Consider the following 13,088-nt stretch of genomic DNA (forward strand, 5'->3'; position numbering starts at 1 on the left):
CGCGCGTGTGCTTGTGTGTGTGTGTGTGTGTGCGGCTGTGCGCACATGTGTGCATGTGTATGTGCGTGCATGCACATGTGCGTGTGGGTGTGTGCCTGTGTGCACATGAACTTTGTAACAGGGTGTGTGTGTGTGTGTGTGTGTGTGTGTGTGTGTGTGTGTGTGTGTGTGTGTGTGTGTGCACGCGCGTGTGCTTGTGTGTGTGTGTGTGTGTGTGTGCGGCTGTGCGCACGTGTGTGCATGTGTATGTGCGTGCATATGCACATGTGCGTGTGGGTGTGTGCCTGTGTGCACATGAACTTTGTAACAGGGTGTGTGTGTGTGTGTGTGTCAAAGCTCCACCCCTTGTCAGATTCATCTGAGACAATAAGATTCAGACCAAACACAACTTTTAGTGAGGGAGGACATGCAGACTATCTTTCCACAGCTACTGGACAGAGTAGCCTGTAGCAGCGCTGCTGACTCTGTCGGCTGAATGGACTTTAATAAGAACCAGGATTCAAAGTGAAAGTAAACTTCAGAATCAGGGAACATTCTGGGAGATAGAGTGTTACCAGTACCACGACTGACTGACTGGCTGAATTCCTGTCTTGGAGCGTGTTTGTAACTTCAATCGGAGACTAAATGGCTTCCAAGTTTCCAGAAAAGGATTTTTCCTGTCCTGTATGTTGTGACATCTTTAAAGATCCTGTTCTCCTATTATGTAGCCACAGCTTCTGTAAAGCCTGTCTGCAGAGATGGTGGAGAGGGAAGGTAATACATGAATGTCCAGTTTGTAAGAAACTTAATTCAATAGATCCACCCTGTAACCTGGCTCTGAAGAACCTGTGTGAGGACTTCATACAGGAGAGACATCAGAGAACCTCAATAGTCTCTGAGGTTCTCTGCAGTCTGCATGCAGAGAAACTCAAACTCTTCTGTCTGGATTGTCATAAGGCAGTCTGTCTTGTGTGTCGAGATTCTAAAAAACACATAAACCACAGTTTCAGACCCATCGACGAAGCAGCACTGGATTACAAGGAAGAAGTCCAAAAATCACTGAAGCCTTTACAGAAGAAACTGGAGGTTTTTCATGAAGTTAAAACAAACTATGACCAGACAGCAGAATACATTAAGGTCCAGACCAGGCACACAGAAAAACAGATAAAGAAACACTTTAAGAAGCTTCATCAATTTTTACAAGAGGAAGAGGAGAATAGCATCGCTGTCCTGATCGAGGAAGAGCAGCAGAAGAGTCAGGTGATGATGGAGAAGATTGAGGATCTGAATAGAAAGATAGCCACCCTTTCATACATAATCAAAACCATAGAAGAGGAGCTGAGAAATGAACACATCTCATTCATGCAAAACTACAAGACCACGATGGAAAAAGTCCAGTTCACACTGCAGGAACCACAGCTGGTCTCAGGAGCATGCATAGATGTGGCCAAACACCTGGGCAACCTGAAGTTGAGAGTCTGGAACAAGATGAAGGACATTGTGTCCCACACTCCTGTGATACTGGACCCCAACACTGCCCATCCAGCGCTCATCCTGTCTGATGATCTGACCAGTGTGAGACGTGGAGAGATCCAGCACCTTCCTGACAACCCAGAGAGGTTTGACTGGTTCTACCATGTCCTGGGCTCTGAGGGCTTCAACTCAGGGACTCACAGCTGGGACGTTGAGGTTGGAGACAATGCAGACTGGATACTGGGTGTGTTAGCAGAGTCTTTCCAGAAGAAGGAAGACAGAGGAGGTCAATACTGGAGTATATGGTTATATGAAGGTAAATATAGAGCAGGGTCTTCGCCAGGGTCAGACACTGATCTCTCATTGAAAGAGAACCCCCAGAGGATCAGAGTCCAGCTGGACTGGGACAAAGGAAAGCTGTCATTCTCTGATCCTGATACTAACTTACACATACACACCTTCACACACACGTTCACTGACATACTCTTTCCATACATTGACACCGGTGATACTCTTCCTCTTAAGATGTTGCCAGAAAAGTACAGTGTAACTCTGGACAACTGGTTTAGTACTCAATTTTAGAATAATTGTGTGTTTGAGGACAGTCAAACACACCACACAGACACATGAATAAGTGTTTCCTAAAACAACGTACTGATCACATCCACTGTCTGTCAATATTCAATTATTATAAAGTTATGAATTATATCTATATGTATTTGCTTTTGACAATTACTTTTGAGATAAAAGTTCTAACTAAATTCTTGTTCTGGAAATAAAATTGTGTGTGAAGGAAATAAGGATAAATATGTAAGAATAAATGTCTACCACACATTTCCTGTGTGAAGGTTATCAGAGGTCAGTAGTACAGTATGTTAAATATTACAGAGGTTTTATGAAATTATACAAGGGTGTGGTAGACTATGAACCCTTCCGGGAAATTCAAGTGTGTCATCACTTGATTGATACCATAACATTAACTCATTAAGATTCTACAAATGCCTTCTAAATCAGTAGTTCTCTTCTCACACTTTCAAGAATTCAACAAAGATAGCAGATACACAAGGTCACAGTGCAAACATCTAAAATGACACTGATGCTTTCCTGGTTTTAATGGGTTAAACAGGTAAAGTAAAGCTCAATGTACAGACCCATGCAGTGTGTTTCCGAGATGTAGACTTCTGGAGGTATTGTCGTTCTATCTACAGGTTAATTTATACTATGTCACATGACCCTTTTGAAATGTCACTTGACAAACAAATATGTGTTTTTAACTCAAAACCTGTCTGATATTATTCAGTTGAGACTATGTATTTTTCCTTCACAGGGAAACTAACTGAGAAATACATGTGATGACAGCAGAGAAACATTTTACACTAATCCTTCAATTAACTCATGTAAATTAATGAAAAATTGTGCTTCTTTGGGAATGTTATTGTTTTGGGTTTGAAATAACAATAATTCAAAACAAAATGTGAGAAACAAAACATAGAGGGACCCATACAAAATGTGTCCTTGACAAATAGGTCTCGACCCAGTGTTACAGGGCATATTGAGAACACATTCTGTGACCTGTCGTTCTGTGACCACCTGAATGAGTTGTGCTATCAGATTGGCATATCATAAAAGTATGTATTATCATGTAAAATATGTTTTATGACATCATCATGACTGTAGTAGAGGGTGTCTCTCGTCTCTGCTCCACCATGGACAAAGTCCATACAATAATCAACTAGAAAGGTGTGTTCCTCAGAGCACAGGGCCCGCAAACTTATCTTAACCATTAGGAATGGGATTTGAAAAAAATCAGACGTACACATCTTGATCACCCCAGTGATAATGTGCACGATTTGTGTGAGTTTTGGACAGAATCTAGAAGTAGTAGATGAGTAGTATACAAATATCTGTTTTTATAACATTTATAACATACTACAGAGACAAGTTTACTTTATTGTATTTCATTCCATTCCTAGGATGGATTTGATGCATTTGGACTTTAGTTGAAAGATTGTCACATTTCTTATGTTAACTTTTGACAACTGTTAGGGAATATCCTATGGTAGAATTGACAACACCAACAGGTACTGCGTTATAGCTTTATTGAAACGTAAAATAAGTGTTCACAGACAGAATCAGAAGCGATACAAAGTTGTCTTCTGAACAATGCTGGCAATGGTGAGAAAATCCTAAATCAGTAAGAAATTCATGGTTGCATTTATGTTTTGAGACATTTTAAGCAATAGCACAAATGCTATTTATCACCTTCCATTCGTTGTTGCCCATCATGTTACGGTAAAATGTGCATTAATATACCCTTCTGAGGGCTATATGCTCTGTATTTAATGTGCACTTTGCGCAGTGCATTTAATACCCTGTGTCTATTAATACACATACGTAGGCTATACATACACTGTATTCTCCTCCCTTAGGACGGCCAGTCACTAATTTCACTTTGAAGCAGAACCAGAATCAGATATCTCTGTCTGCATGCATTTCAAGTGATCATGTTTTATATCACCTCAACAAATTATCAATGTTGTGCTTGGTTGAAAATAATTCTTATATCGGCCACATACATCTGGTATATAGAATCAATTTAAAGAACATTTCACGCGTTAGGATACCTAGTGTGACTCTATGACACACATTGATGTTTAGTGCATTATCACATTTAGTGCTTTCCACCTGTCTACCCAGTACACTGTTAAATAATATAATATAATACCATTACACTCAGAATGTACCATTTGGGTCCATTTGGTTATGTGTGTACACTGTACATTCTCAGTATCAAATGGATACATTAACATTGTGGATTTTACTGGTCAGACATTTAGTTCTCTATATTTGTTAAGGTATTTTGTAGTGTACATACAACAAATGAAGGCCATTGCGTGTTTTACAATGCATACATGTTCATTCAGGTGCTATTGCTGAACCATTGTGCAAATAGGTAGCTACATATGCTACCATGGTGTTATTTAGTCCATTATGAAACACTAAATACACACAAACGTACATACTCATTTACTATATTTATCTTCTGATTTCATGTTCAGTAAAGTGACAATAATGGACAATGTACAATAATACATAGCATACATATCTATGTAAACATTTTAAATCAAAATATCCCCTCTTGTTTATTGAATACAAATGTTTTATGGCGTAATGTTTTCAGACAAAACGAATGAACAAAACAAAACAAAAATAACTAACAATTGGTGATGATGATGATGCAGAGATTCTCAGTGATGTTACAGTCCCTTGTGTGTGCAGTATATTAACTTGGCCACATGGTGGCAAAATACTGTCGGCTTATTCCGCGTCATCATCAAAGACGTCAGCAACAGTCCTGTGGATGGAGAAAGAGGTATTTACGAAACGTAGGCTATAGTAACCCAAAGGCCTCTTTCAGTATGTCCTTCAGGGAGGGAATGTCATCAAGCTTTTTATTATTATTATTATTATTATTATTATTATTATTATTATTATTATTATTATTATTATTATTATTATTATTATTATTATTAAAGTGTCTTACTTGTAGATTGATCCAGTCACTTCATCAAGAAAACCACCTTAATTGGGGGAGGGAAATAAACAATAAACATAGTATCATCATGCAATTTAGGGCTGCCCTGTTTCAAGTTCAACACTTTGTAAGGACTCCAAATCACACTTACCAGGCTTACAAACACTTTCACAAACTGGACACACGTGGCAGAAAGAGCACATCTGTGGAGAAAGAGGTAGGCTATGTAATTCTGACTGTTGTTGCATAATGTTATATAGTAGCCTGCCTAAAGTTACATAATATAATTACTTACCTATGCATGTGGCCTATATGTCCTACAGTAGGTGTGTGTGTGTGTGTGTGTGTGTGTGTGTGTGTGTGTGTGTGCGTGCGTGCGTGTGTGTGTGTGTGTGTGTGTGTGTGTGTGTGTGTGTGTGTGTGTGTGTGCGTGCGCGCGTGCGTGCGTGCGCGCTTATGCGTGCATGCGTGCGTGCGTGTATCACTCGCTATGGTTAATTTCTTTGTATACAGTTATATAGTAAAGGTCTAGGGCTCCATCTTGCGCCACCCTTATCCCTAAACTTATTTGCCATTTTTTACTATTTTGAAAAACATTTTAAAATAGTTCAACTTATAGCCGATCTACATCGAGAAATTGTGAGCTTGTAGATCAGCTATTTGAACTATTTTAAAAGGTTTTTTAAAATAGTAAAAAATGGCAGAAAATGGCAGAAGATATAGCCCTTAGTCTCCCAAGACAGACAGACAGAAAACTTAGGATATAGTCTTTGAATGGAGTTGGAACAACATGTTGTTCAGGAGGCAGAGTAACACACCTTGACCCTTTCTTGCCACTCTCCGCCCAACACGCCAATCTACCTGAGCTATTTATACCCGCCCAAAACCACCCAGAATCCTCTATGCTTTTCGTATCCCTCCTCCACCCCTGTCACTACCTCAGGCCCAGCAGCATCCCCTACTGCTCCATCCCCTTTTCTCGCTCTCCCTACTTCTCTCCCCCTCCTTCCCCAGGTTCCTGCAGGGGGATCGTGTCTATGTGTGCCGCGAGCTCATCGCCACACGACCCCCTCCCCAAAGACTCCAGGGTCGGCGACCCCCCAGAACCTACGCTCCATTCCATGCATCCATTTCTTCATTCAAGAAAATCCCTCAAACACTCTCAATGGTGTGTTCATTCCGACTAGTGAAATGCTACTATAGTCGTGCCTCGCAAAATCAGCAAATGGAAGCTGTTTGAAACTTCTGTTCACAAAATATATTTAAAATATCTTTAACCCTATAACCCTAATAGGGTTATAGGCAGCAGCTGCTTCTAGCAGCTTCTAGCAGCAGCTTCTAGCTTCTAGCTGCTGCTGATTGGCCAGGCCGTTTTGTGGCCGGGCATCAAGTCTGCCTGAGAGTTCCCAGATGGGAGCAGGAGGGGGGAACCCAGTGTACTCTCTGCTGCCCCATCTGGCGGAGTCAGGTTATTGTTAATACTACATTGGATAAATATTTATAAAATCCACTGACTTAACCACTTCCAGTTTAACTTGACATTCCTATTATAGCCAGGTCATCTTCAAACATTTTCAAACATCAACAATCAATAATAGGACAAATACAATGCTTTGTGAGGTTGTACATTGGCTACCTTTGTACAACCCTGTCATAAATCGGGAAAGCATCTCTGGCACTTTAGATTTTAGCATTGGCTGTTTAAAAATAGCAGATATACATCTGCTTTTATTTGAACATTTTTGAACAATCTTGAAAGTGTGAGAAGCACTGATTTTGAAGGCATTTGTAGAATTCGCCCCAGGTCTTCAAGGATTAGACATGCCGAAACAAGGTTTCTGCCCAACATCGATGATATGCTATGGCCTCATACACACATATCAAACGGACATTATGTGTTCCGTCTGTGTTTCCTGGCCGTCAAAATGCTTTTCCAATGAAAGTCACTTGTGTTTGTTAACACATCAAACACAAGTGTTTGGTCAAACCACGTGACTTCCATTGGAAAAGCATTGAGGCGGCCAGGAAACACAGACGGAACACAGAATGTTCGTTTGATATGTGTGTATGAGGCCTAATTCTGGGCCGCTGTGTTGAGGCTTGTGTTGTGCTGTGCTGTGCTGTGCTGTGCTGTGCTGTGTTGTGTTGTGTTGTGTTGTGTTGTGTTGTGTTGTGTTTGTTGGTTGTGCTGTGCTGTGCTGATGGCTCACCTTGCAGGCATCACAGTGCTCAGCTTTGTCTCCCTCTGCACAAGGACACTTGTCACAGCTATCACAGTGCTGTAAAGAATGAACGGTGGAGGAAATTAGAACAAGGAAGACTATAGCAAACACATCAAAATGCGTTAAATACACCACACAAGACAGTAGACAAGGTCATCAAAAACAATCAGTGTTGATATGATGCACAACATCTATTACAGTACACAGAAAAGTGCTATGTTTAGTTTCCAGAGATCCTGTATCATCCCCATGGGGCCATGACCTGTTGATCCCACTGCTGGCCTATAGGATCAGTCCTGAATGCCCCCCATGTATCAACCTGTGTGTGTCCATGGTATAGTCTGGTAAAACATCCCGGTCGCCATTACCATGTGTCTTCTGCAGACCAGTCTTGCATGTGCTGGGTGGGAGTTTTGCAGAAACCAAAAAGTGACGTCTGCCCTGAGTGCAGACGCTGATTGGCATATTTTGGTTTCTGCTAAACGCCCGCCCATGCAGCGCTTGGGGCCAGCCCGGTCTGCAGAAGACACCTGATTATGTTACCAGACTATCCCCCTATTGGCCTAGAATCAGTCCTGAATGTCCCTCATGTATGGACCCGTGCCCACCCCCATGTATGGACACCCCCCCCCGCCCTGAATGTCCCCCATGTATGGGCCTGTGTGCCCCTGCTGGCCTAGGATCAGTCCTGAATGTCCCCCATGTATGGGCCTGTGTGCCCCTGCTGGCCTAGGATCAGTCCTGAATGTGCCCCATGCATGGGCCTGTGTGCCCCTGCTGGCCTAGGATCAGTCCTGAATGTGCCCCATGCATGCATGGACCTGTGTCCCCTTAAAGGCCTATTCATAGTCTGGATTTTTGGTGGTGAGGTGACCACCGCTCCGGTGGTGAGCTGACCACCGGAGCTGAAATAACGTTGAGCGGTGGTGAGTCAAGGCTCATTCATTAGTCTGGATTTTCGGTGGTGAGGTGACCACCGCTCCGGTGGTGAGCTGACCACCGGAGCTGAAATAACGTTGAGTGGTGGTGAGTAAAAACAGAGAGAACGGCTAGAGCGGTGGTTTGCTCTTCACCGCGGCTCGTGACGTCATGTTGTAGTTCGGAGGTCACGAGTCGCGGTGAAGAGCAAACCACCGCCACCGTCCCAGCCCTTCTCTCTGTTTTTACTCACCACCGCCGTTATTTCAGCTCCGGTGATCACCTCACCACCGAAAATCCAGACTATGAATGAGCCTGCCTAGGATCACTCCTTATAAGAGCCTTCTCTTGTGGATTTGATATAGCATTGTCTGATACATTAACCACTTTCACCCCGATGTTCTTATTGTGGGCATGTCAATATAGGTGAAAATTCTAAAATGCCTACATTTTTATGTATGTGTTGTTGTTTTATGAGTGTGTTGTTGTACTCAAATATATAGTACTATCCTACTAAATGCTTCATTGTCAACATGTATTTGGAAGGATGGTTCATCTCCATGCTGTCTGATAACTTGCACTGCTGAATGTTCTATGCGGTTTTCATTGAAGTTTAACTTTGTTCAGATTTGTTGGAGGATAGTCATGATGGTATTCCCGAAAGCCCACGTTATAGGAGTGTTCACTGACCTTTGAAAACAAACTTACCTCAATCTAAAAGTCTTAACATTAAAATGATAATAAAAGAAACAGACCTACCTCGCAGAATTCACAAAATGCACACACAGAGCCTTGGGAATAATGATCGTCCGCAGCATCTGCAAAAAATATACTAATAACTCTCTGTGTCTTGACTGGCTTTTGATATGGATGCTAGGTGAATGTGTGCAGTTCATTGAACAGTGATGTATACATTTGGGTAAAATAAATGATTATAGCTAAAAAAGATACTGTTCAACTAAACAGTAGTAGATAGTGGTGCACAAATATTAACAATACAATAATGGAAATATACTATATTTCAATATTCAATATTGAAACAATAAATATAACAGGAAATTATGTTTTATTAAGAACATAACAATTTATGGTTAATTCATAAGCTAACCAAATTTACTTTAGACATTTGTGTAAAAAGAAAACAAAAAAACAATTCCATACCAAGTCCCAGTGTATAACATCTAAGGTAATAATTTCCTTTGGGCCAGCAGAGAACTAAAATCAGTTTATTGTAAACTGATTATGTGTGAAGGTGTATTTTGAAAAAAGTTGAACATCTTTAGAAACAATCCTAACATATCTGGCCTCGCTGACAGTCAGCTACTATTGTTAAGCTAATTTAACGTTGACATAATCATAACTATAATGTTCCTATCCAGTTATTATTATACTGTGTTGGGCCCAAAATCCCCATGTACTAAAATCGGATTGGGTCATATTGTATAAACACACACACACACACACACCACACTCGAACATGCACTCACACAATTGAGGGAGTAAGTATAGTGCATGCTACATGTACAGTTCAAACAAATACTCACTGATGCATCAAAACAGTTGAGATTCAAGAAACAGGTTCTCACACAGGTGACAGTTATACACTCAACATGACCCAAAATGGTTCAAATAATCACACACCTCTCTACAATCCACACTGTACAATCCTGAGTGCTAATTTAACTCTGACAAATACAACCAGGTGGACCCGTAACAGTCCACTTGGTTCCATTTGTATACTATCTGAGTTACATAATGGAAGTAACACTGAGGATTTTACTGTGCATAAAATAACTGGCTAACCTCTGCCTTCTAGCAACAAATGTGCATCCATGCAGTTTATGATCAATTGATTTATTTCATGATTGAAAGTAGGGTTAATGAGATTTGGACACAGTGGCAGTCATCACAGTATTCACACATGAGTGTTCACAGTCAACTTAAACGTCACACAACATCCACGTGAAGAGAAAAAACAGTGACAGACAATCAATTCCATTGTTTCATGCTGAACTGACGATTGACTTTGTTGTTTAACAGACAGCTTTTGCACACTACAGGAAGAGACGTTTCTCTCTTTTCCCACTCTCTCTCTCCCCCAACATCAGTAAAAACAAATCAACAAATCTGTAATATTTCTATAATATTTTAAGAAATGTTACAGATTTTGTGTTAAGTTATAATTTAACTTATGCTCAGCTTATAGTTGCAACAAATTACTCAAACATTTGCCTTTAAATATTGTTGGCCAACAAAGGCGCTTTATAGATGAGGGGAAATTTGAAATAAATAAATAAATACATCGAAATTGTTATTATTTTCCATAATAGTGAGTTAAAAGTTGTGTTTACTATTATTGAAAAAATATTAAGACCACAAATATTTTTGCATTACTTTCTGCATTAAGTTATTGAACTATGGTTAAAACACAGTTACATACATTGATAGATGTGCTATTAATCCGTATTTAACATTTTTACAAATACACAAACCAGACTTGAAAAATACATTCTGTTCATTAAAAACTGTTCAACAGACAATGACATATAGATGCTCCACAGAGAAAGAAGGAGATGGAGAGATATGGAGAAAGAGAGAAACTCTTCATCTCTTGGTAACTCTAGATTCCCAAACCAATCAATTTAGTGGCCCGCAAGCTCGTCTCCCTCTGTCTGTTTCTCTATCAAGTCCCCCTCTCCATATCACTGTCACCCTTTCTTTCTCTGTAGTTTCACATGGAGACACAAATGTCAATCCGATCCAAAACAAACGAGAAAGGAAGATCCCATTCTTTCAAACGAAACACAAATCAAAAGGTCTCAAAATATTTGACCCGATGACTGACTTCCAAATAAGGCTTGGTATGTGTGAAATTGGCATTTTGTTCTTTCTCTCTGTCATATCAATGCTCCTGCAGTCCCCAAGTTCATAGCTAGTGTACTGTACGTAGGCCTTCAGACAGTCGGGCTTCAGACGGGCCAGTTCAATTTCCCCAGAGTGCTCATAACTCTATTTAAGCAGGGAAAAGAACACAAAGTCAGAGGCATTAAGGATTGATGACATATGGAAAGGAGGGACTTCTAGAGACCTATGTGCTCTGGTTCATGCGTCAAACTAAGTGACGGGTTGAGCAAAGGACTGAGGGTTTAAGAGAGTTAACGACAGGGGAGGGGCTAAGGCACAACTTAGCTCCTCCCCTCTCACCCTCCTGTAATAGGTCCAGACAGAGAGAGATGACAGGGGATGAGGACACACTGATGTTACTGATGGGACAGGAAAACAGGTAAGAGAACGTTAATTTGAACGTGGCTTACCTTCGTGACTGTCATCATCGTCATCGTCATCGTCGTCGTCGTCATCATCATCGTCGTCATCGTCGTCATCGTCATCATCGTCGTCATCATCATCGTCATCGTCGTCATCGTCGTCATCGTCGTCATCATCGTCATCATCGTCATCATCGTCGTCATCGTCGTCGTCATCGTCGTCATCATCGTCGTCGTCATCATCATCGTCATCATCATCATCATCGTCATCATCATCATCGTCATCATCATCATCATCGTCGTCGTCATCGTCGTCGTCGTCGTCATCGTCGTCGTCATCATCATCGTCGTCATCATCATCGTCGTCATCATCATCGTCGTCATCATCATCGTCGTCATCATCGTCATCATCGTCATCGTCATCATCATCGTCATCATCGTCATCAGCAACCAGGCCGTCCTCCCGGACAGACGGCAGGTCTTGTGCCTTGACACCGAAGGCGGGAGACATTGGGGTCTGGAAGGAGCATAGCAGGGCTAGGAGCATAGCCAAGACCAGGGTCTTAAACGAGGCCATGTTTAATCACAGTGAATAGGACTGGACCAGATAATACGGAATAAATCTTCGGTCAGTGCAGGAGTCCAGCACGTGCACACTGACAACAATGGAGATCTTTGCCTACCTGTTCCCCACACGCACACACTCACAAGTTAACACACAATCACACAAAGTGCATACACTCTAGAACACCACTAGGGAATGGCCACCAGATGCAATGTCCAGATTACAGGGGGTATTCCAAGTAAAAATCCAGACACTTGTTCCCAACTCCTGGCAAAAATGATCCCTGGAAAAACAGGTGCCCTCCTTTGGAAACTGGGACCAGACCAGGACACAGGTGCCGTCTACCCAGCTGCGTAGCAATTGCGTGATGGTTTAAGACTGCAGTAAAAAACTCAGTGTGAGGAGACCCGTTGGAACCTGGGCAGCGACGGAGACACAGACGGGACTAATGTGAGACGCACAGAAAAAGAGTGAGACCAACCTAGGGAGTAAGATGAGAAGAAGGGGGGGGAGTGCAGTTGGACTGACTGACAGGGGCAAATGCTTGTGGGCACGCCTGCAGTATCCATAAGTTAATGAACTAGGAGGAGATAGCAAGAGATGATGATATGGGGGGGTTAGGAAGCAGTGCACTGGTTGCTCCATCGTCATCAAATGTTCAAGTTTAACTTTAGAGAGGACCGTGGCAGAAGGTGAAGATGACCATATATCGAGAAAGAAGGGAGGGGAACATTTTCATACAGAGCGAGAGAAGGGTTGGAGAGATGGAGAGAGAAGAGGATGATATCAGAACTATATCAGTAGTCAAGTCTGAGATGCAGGGACAGGATTTGTTGTCAGTGTCATGATTTCCAAGTGAGCACATTGGCCGCATAGCCCATAGTCAGAATTGATTTGATTGTATCCCCCCACGTCCCCCGCACCCATGAATCAACCACTGATTCTCCACTCCTCCAATAAGCACCTCAGTCAACAATAAGACAGATCTCATACAACCCTTCCTCTTCTCCTGTCTTCTCCTGTGTAGTATCCACTCCCATGTTCCCCAGTAACCCCGCCTAAATCTGAAGCCTCAAAATAGAATGGAGTTTGTGCAAGGCGGGGGGTTGAACGGCGACTCTATTTAAAAC

The 13,088-nt window shown here is 41.8% G+C and overlaps 2 protein-coding genes across 3 annotated transcripts; one reads left to right on the forward strand and one right to left on the reverse strand.

Annotated features, from left to right (window-relative positions):
• Positions 1 to 624: 624 nt before the first annotated feature.
• On the forward strand, positions 625 to 2,034 carry LOC306937038 (nuclear factor 7, brain-like; the record flags this gene model as incomplete). Its single annotated transcript, XM_079520712.1, has 1 exon — positions 625 to 2,034. One exon carries the CDS (start codon positions 625 to 627, stop codon positions 2,032 to 2,034), a length of 1,410 nt encoding a protein of 469 aa, XP_079376838.1.
• A 2,624-nt stretch (positions 2,035 to 4,658) lies between these two features.
• Positions 4,659 to 12,438, reverse strand: LOC306937653 (uncharacterized protein). Of its 2 annotated transcripts, XM_079521545.1 has the most exons (6): positions 11,442 to 12,438; positions 8,887 to 8,945; positions 7,198 to 7,266; positions 5,139 to 5,190; positions 4,997 to 5,033; positions 4,659 to 4,807 (listed from the first exon to the last, which is right to left on the reverse strand). In XM_079521545.1, the coding sequence occupies exons 1-6, from the start codon at positions 11,968 to 11,970 to the stop codon at positions 4,771 to 4,773; spliced, it is 783 nt and encodes a 260-aa protein (XP_079377671.1). In that variant the 5' UTR covers positions 11,971 to 12,438; the 3' UTR covers positions 4,659 to 4,770. The 2 variants fall into 2 exon arrangements, with proteins under 2 accessions (XP_079377671.1, XP_079377672.1); XM_079521546.1 differs by lacking the exons at positions 4,659 to 4,807; positions 4,997 to 5,033; positions 5,139 to 5,190; positions 7,198 to 7,266; positions 8,887 to 8,945 and adding an exon at positions 9,177 to 11,136 and having other exon boundaries at positions 11,442 to 12,427.
• Positions 12,439 to 13,088: the final 650 nt, after the last annotated feature.

Source organism: Electrona antarctica (assembly GCF_951216825.1).
Source record: "Electrona antarctica genome assembly, chromosome: 14".
Lineage (NCBI taxonomy): Eukaryota > Metazoa > Chordata > Actinopteri > Myctophiformes > Myctophidae > Electrona > Electrona antarctica.

Bases quoted from the DNA above. Each gene is read 5' to 3' on its own strand.
- LOC306937653 (XM_079521545.1), bottom strand. From the start codon at position 11,970: ATGGCCTCGTTTAAGACCCTGGTCTTGGCTATGCTCCTAGCCCTGCTA. The intron at 8,946-11,441 runs GTAAGCCACGTT...TATTTTTTGCAG, and splicing joins CGATGATGACAGTCACGAAG to ATGCTGCGGACGATCATTAT. The intron at 5,034-5,138 runs GTAAGTGTGATT...CCCCCAATTAAG, and splicing joins TGAAAGTGTTTGTAAGCCTG to GTGGTTTTCTTGATGAAGTG.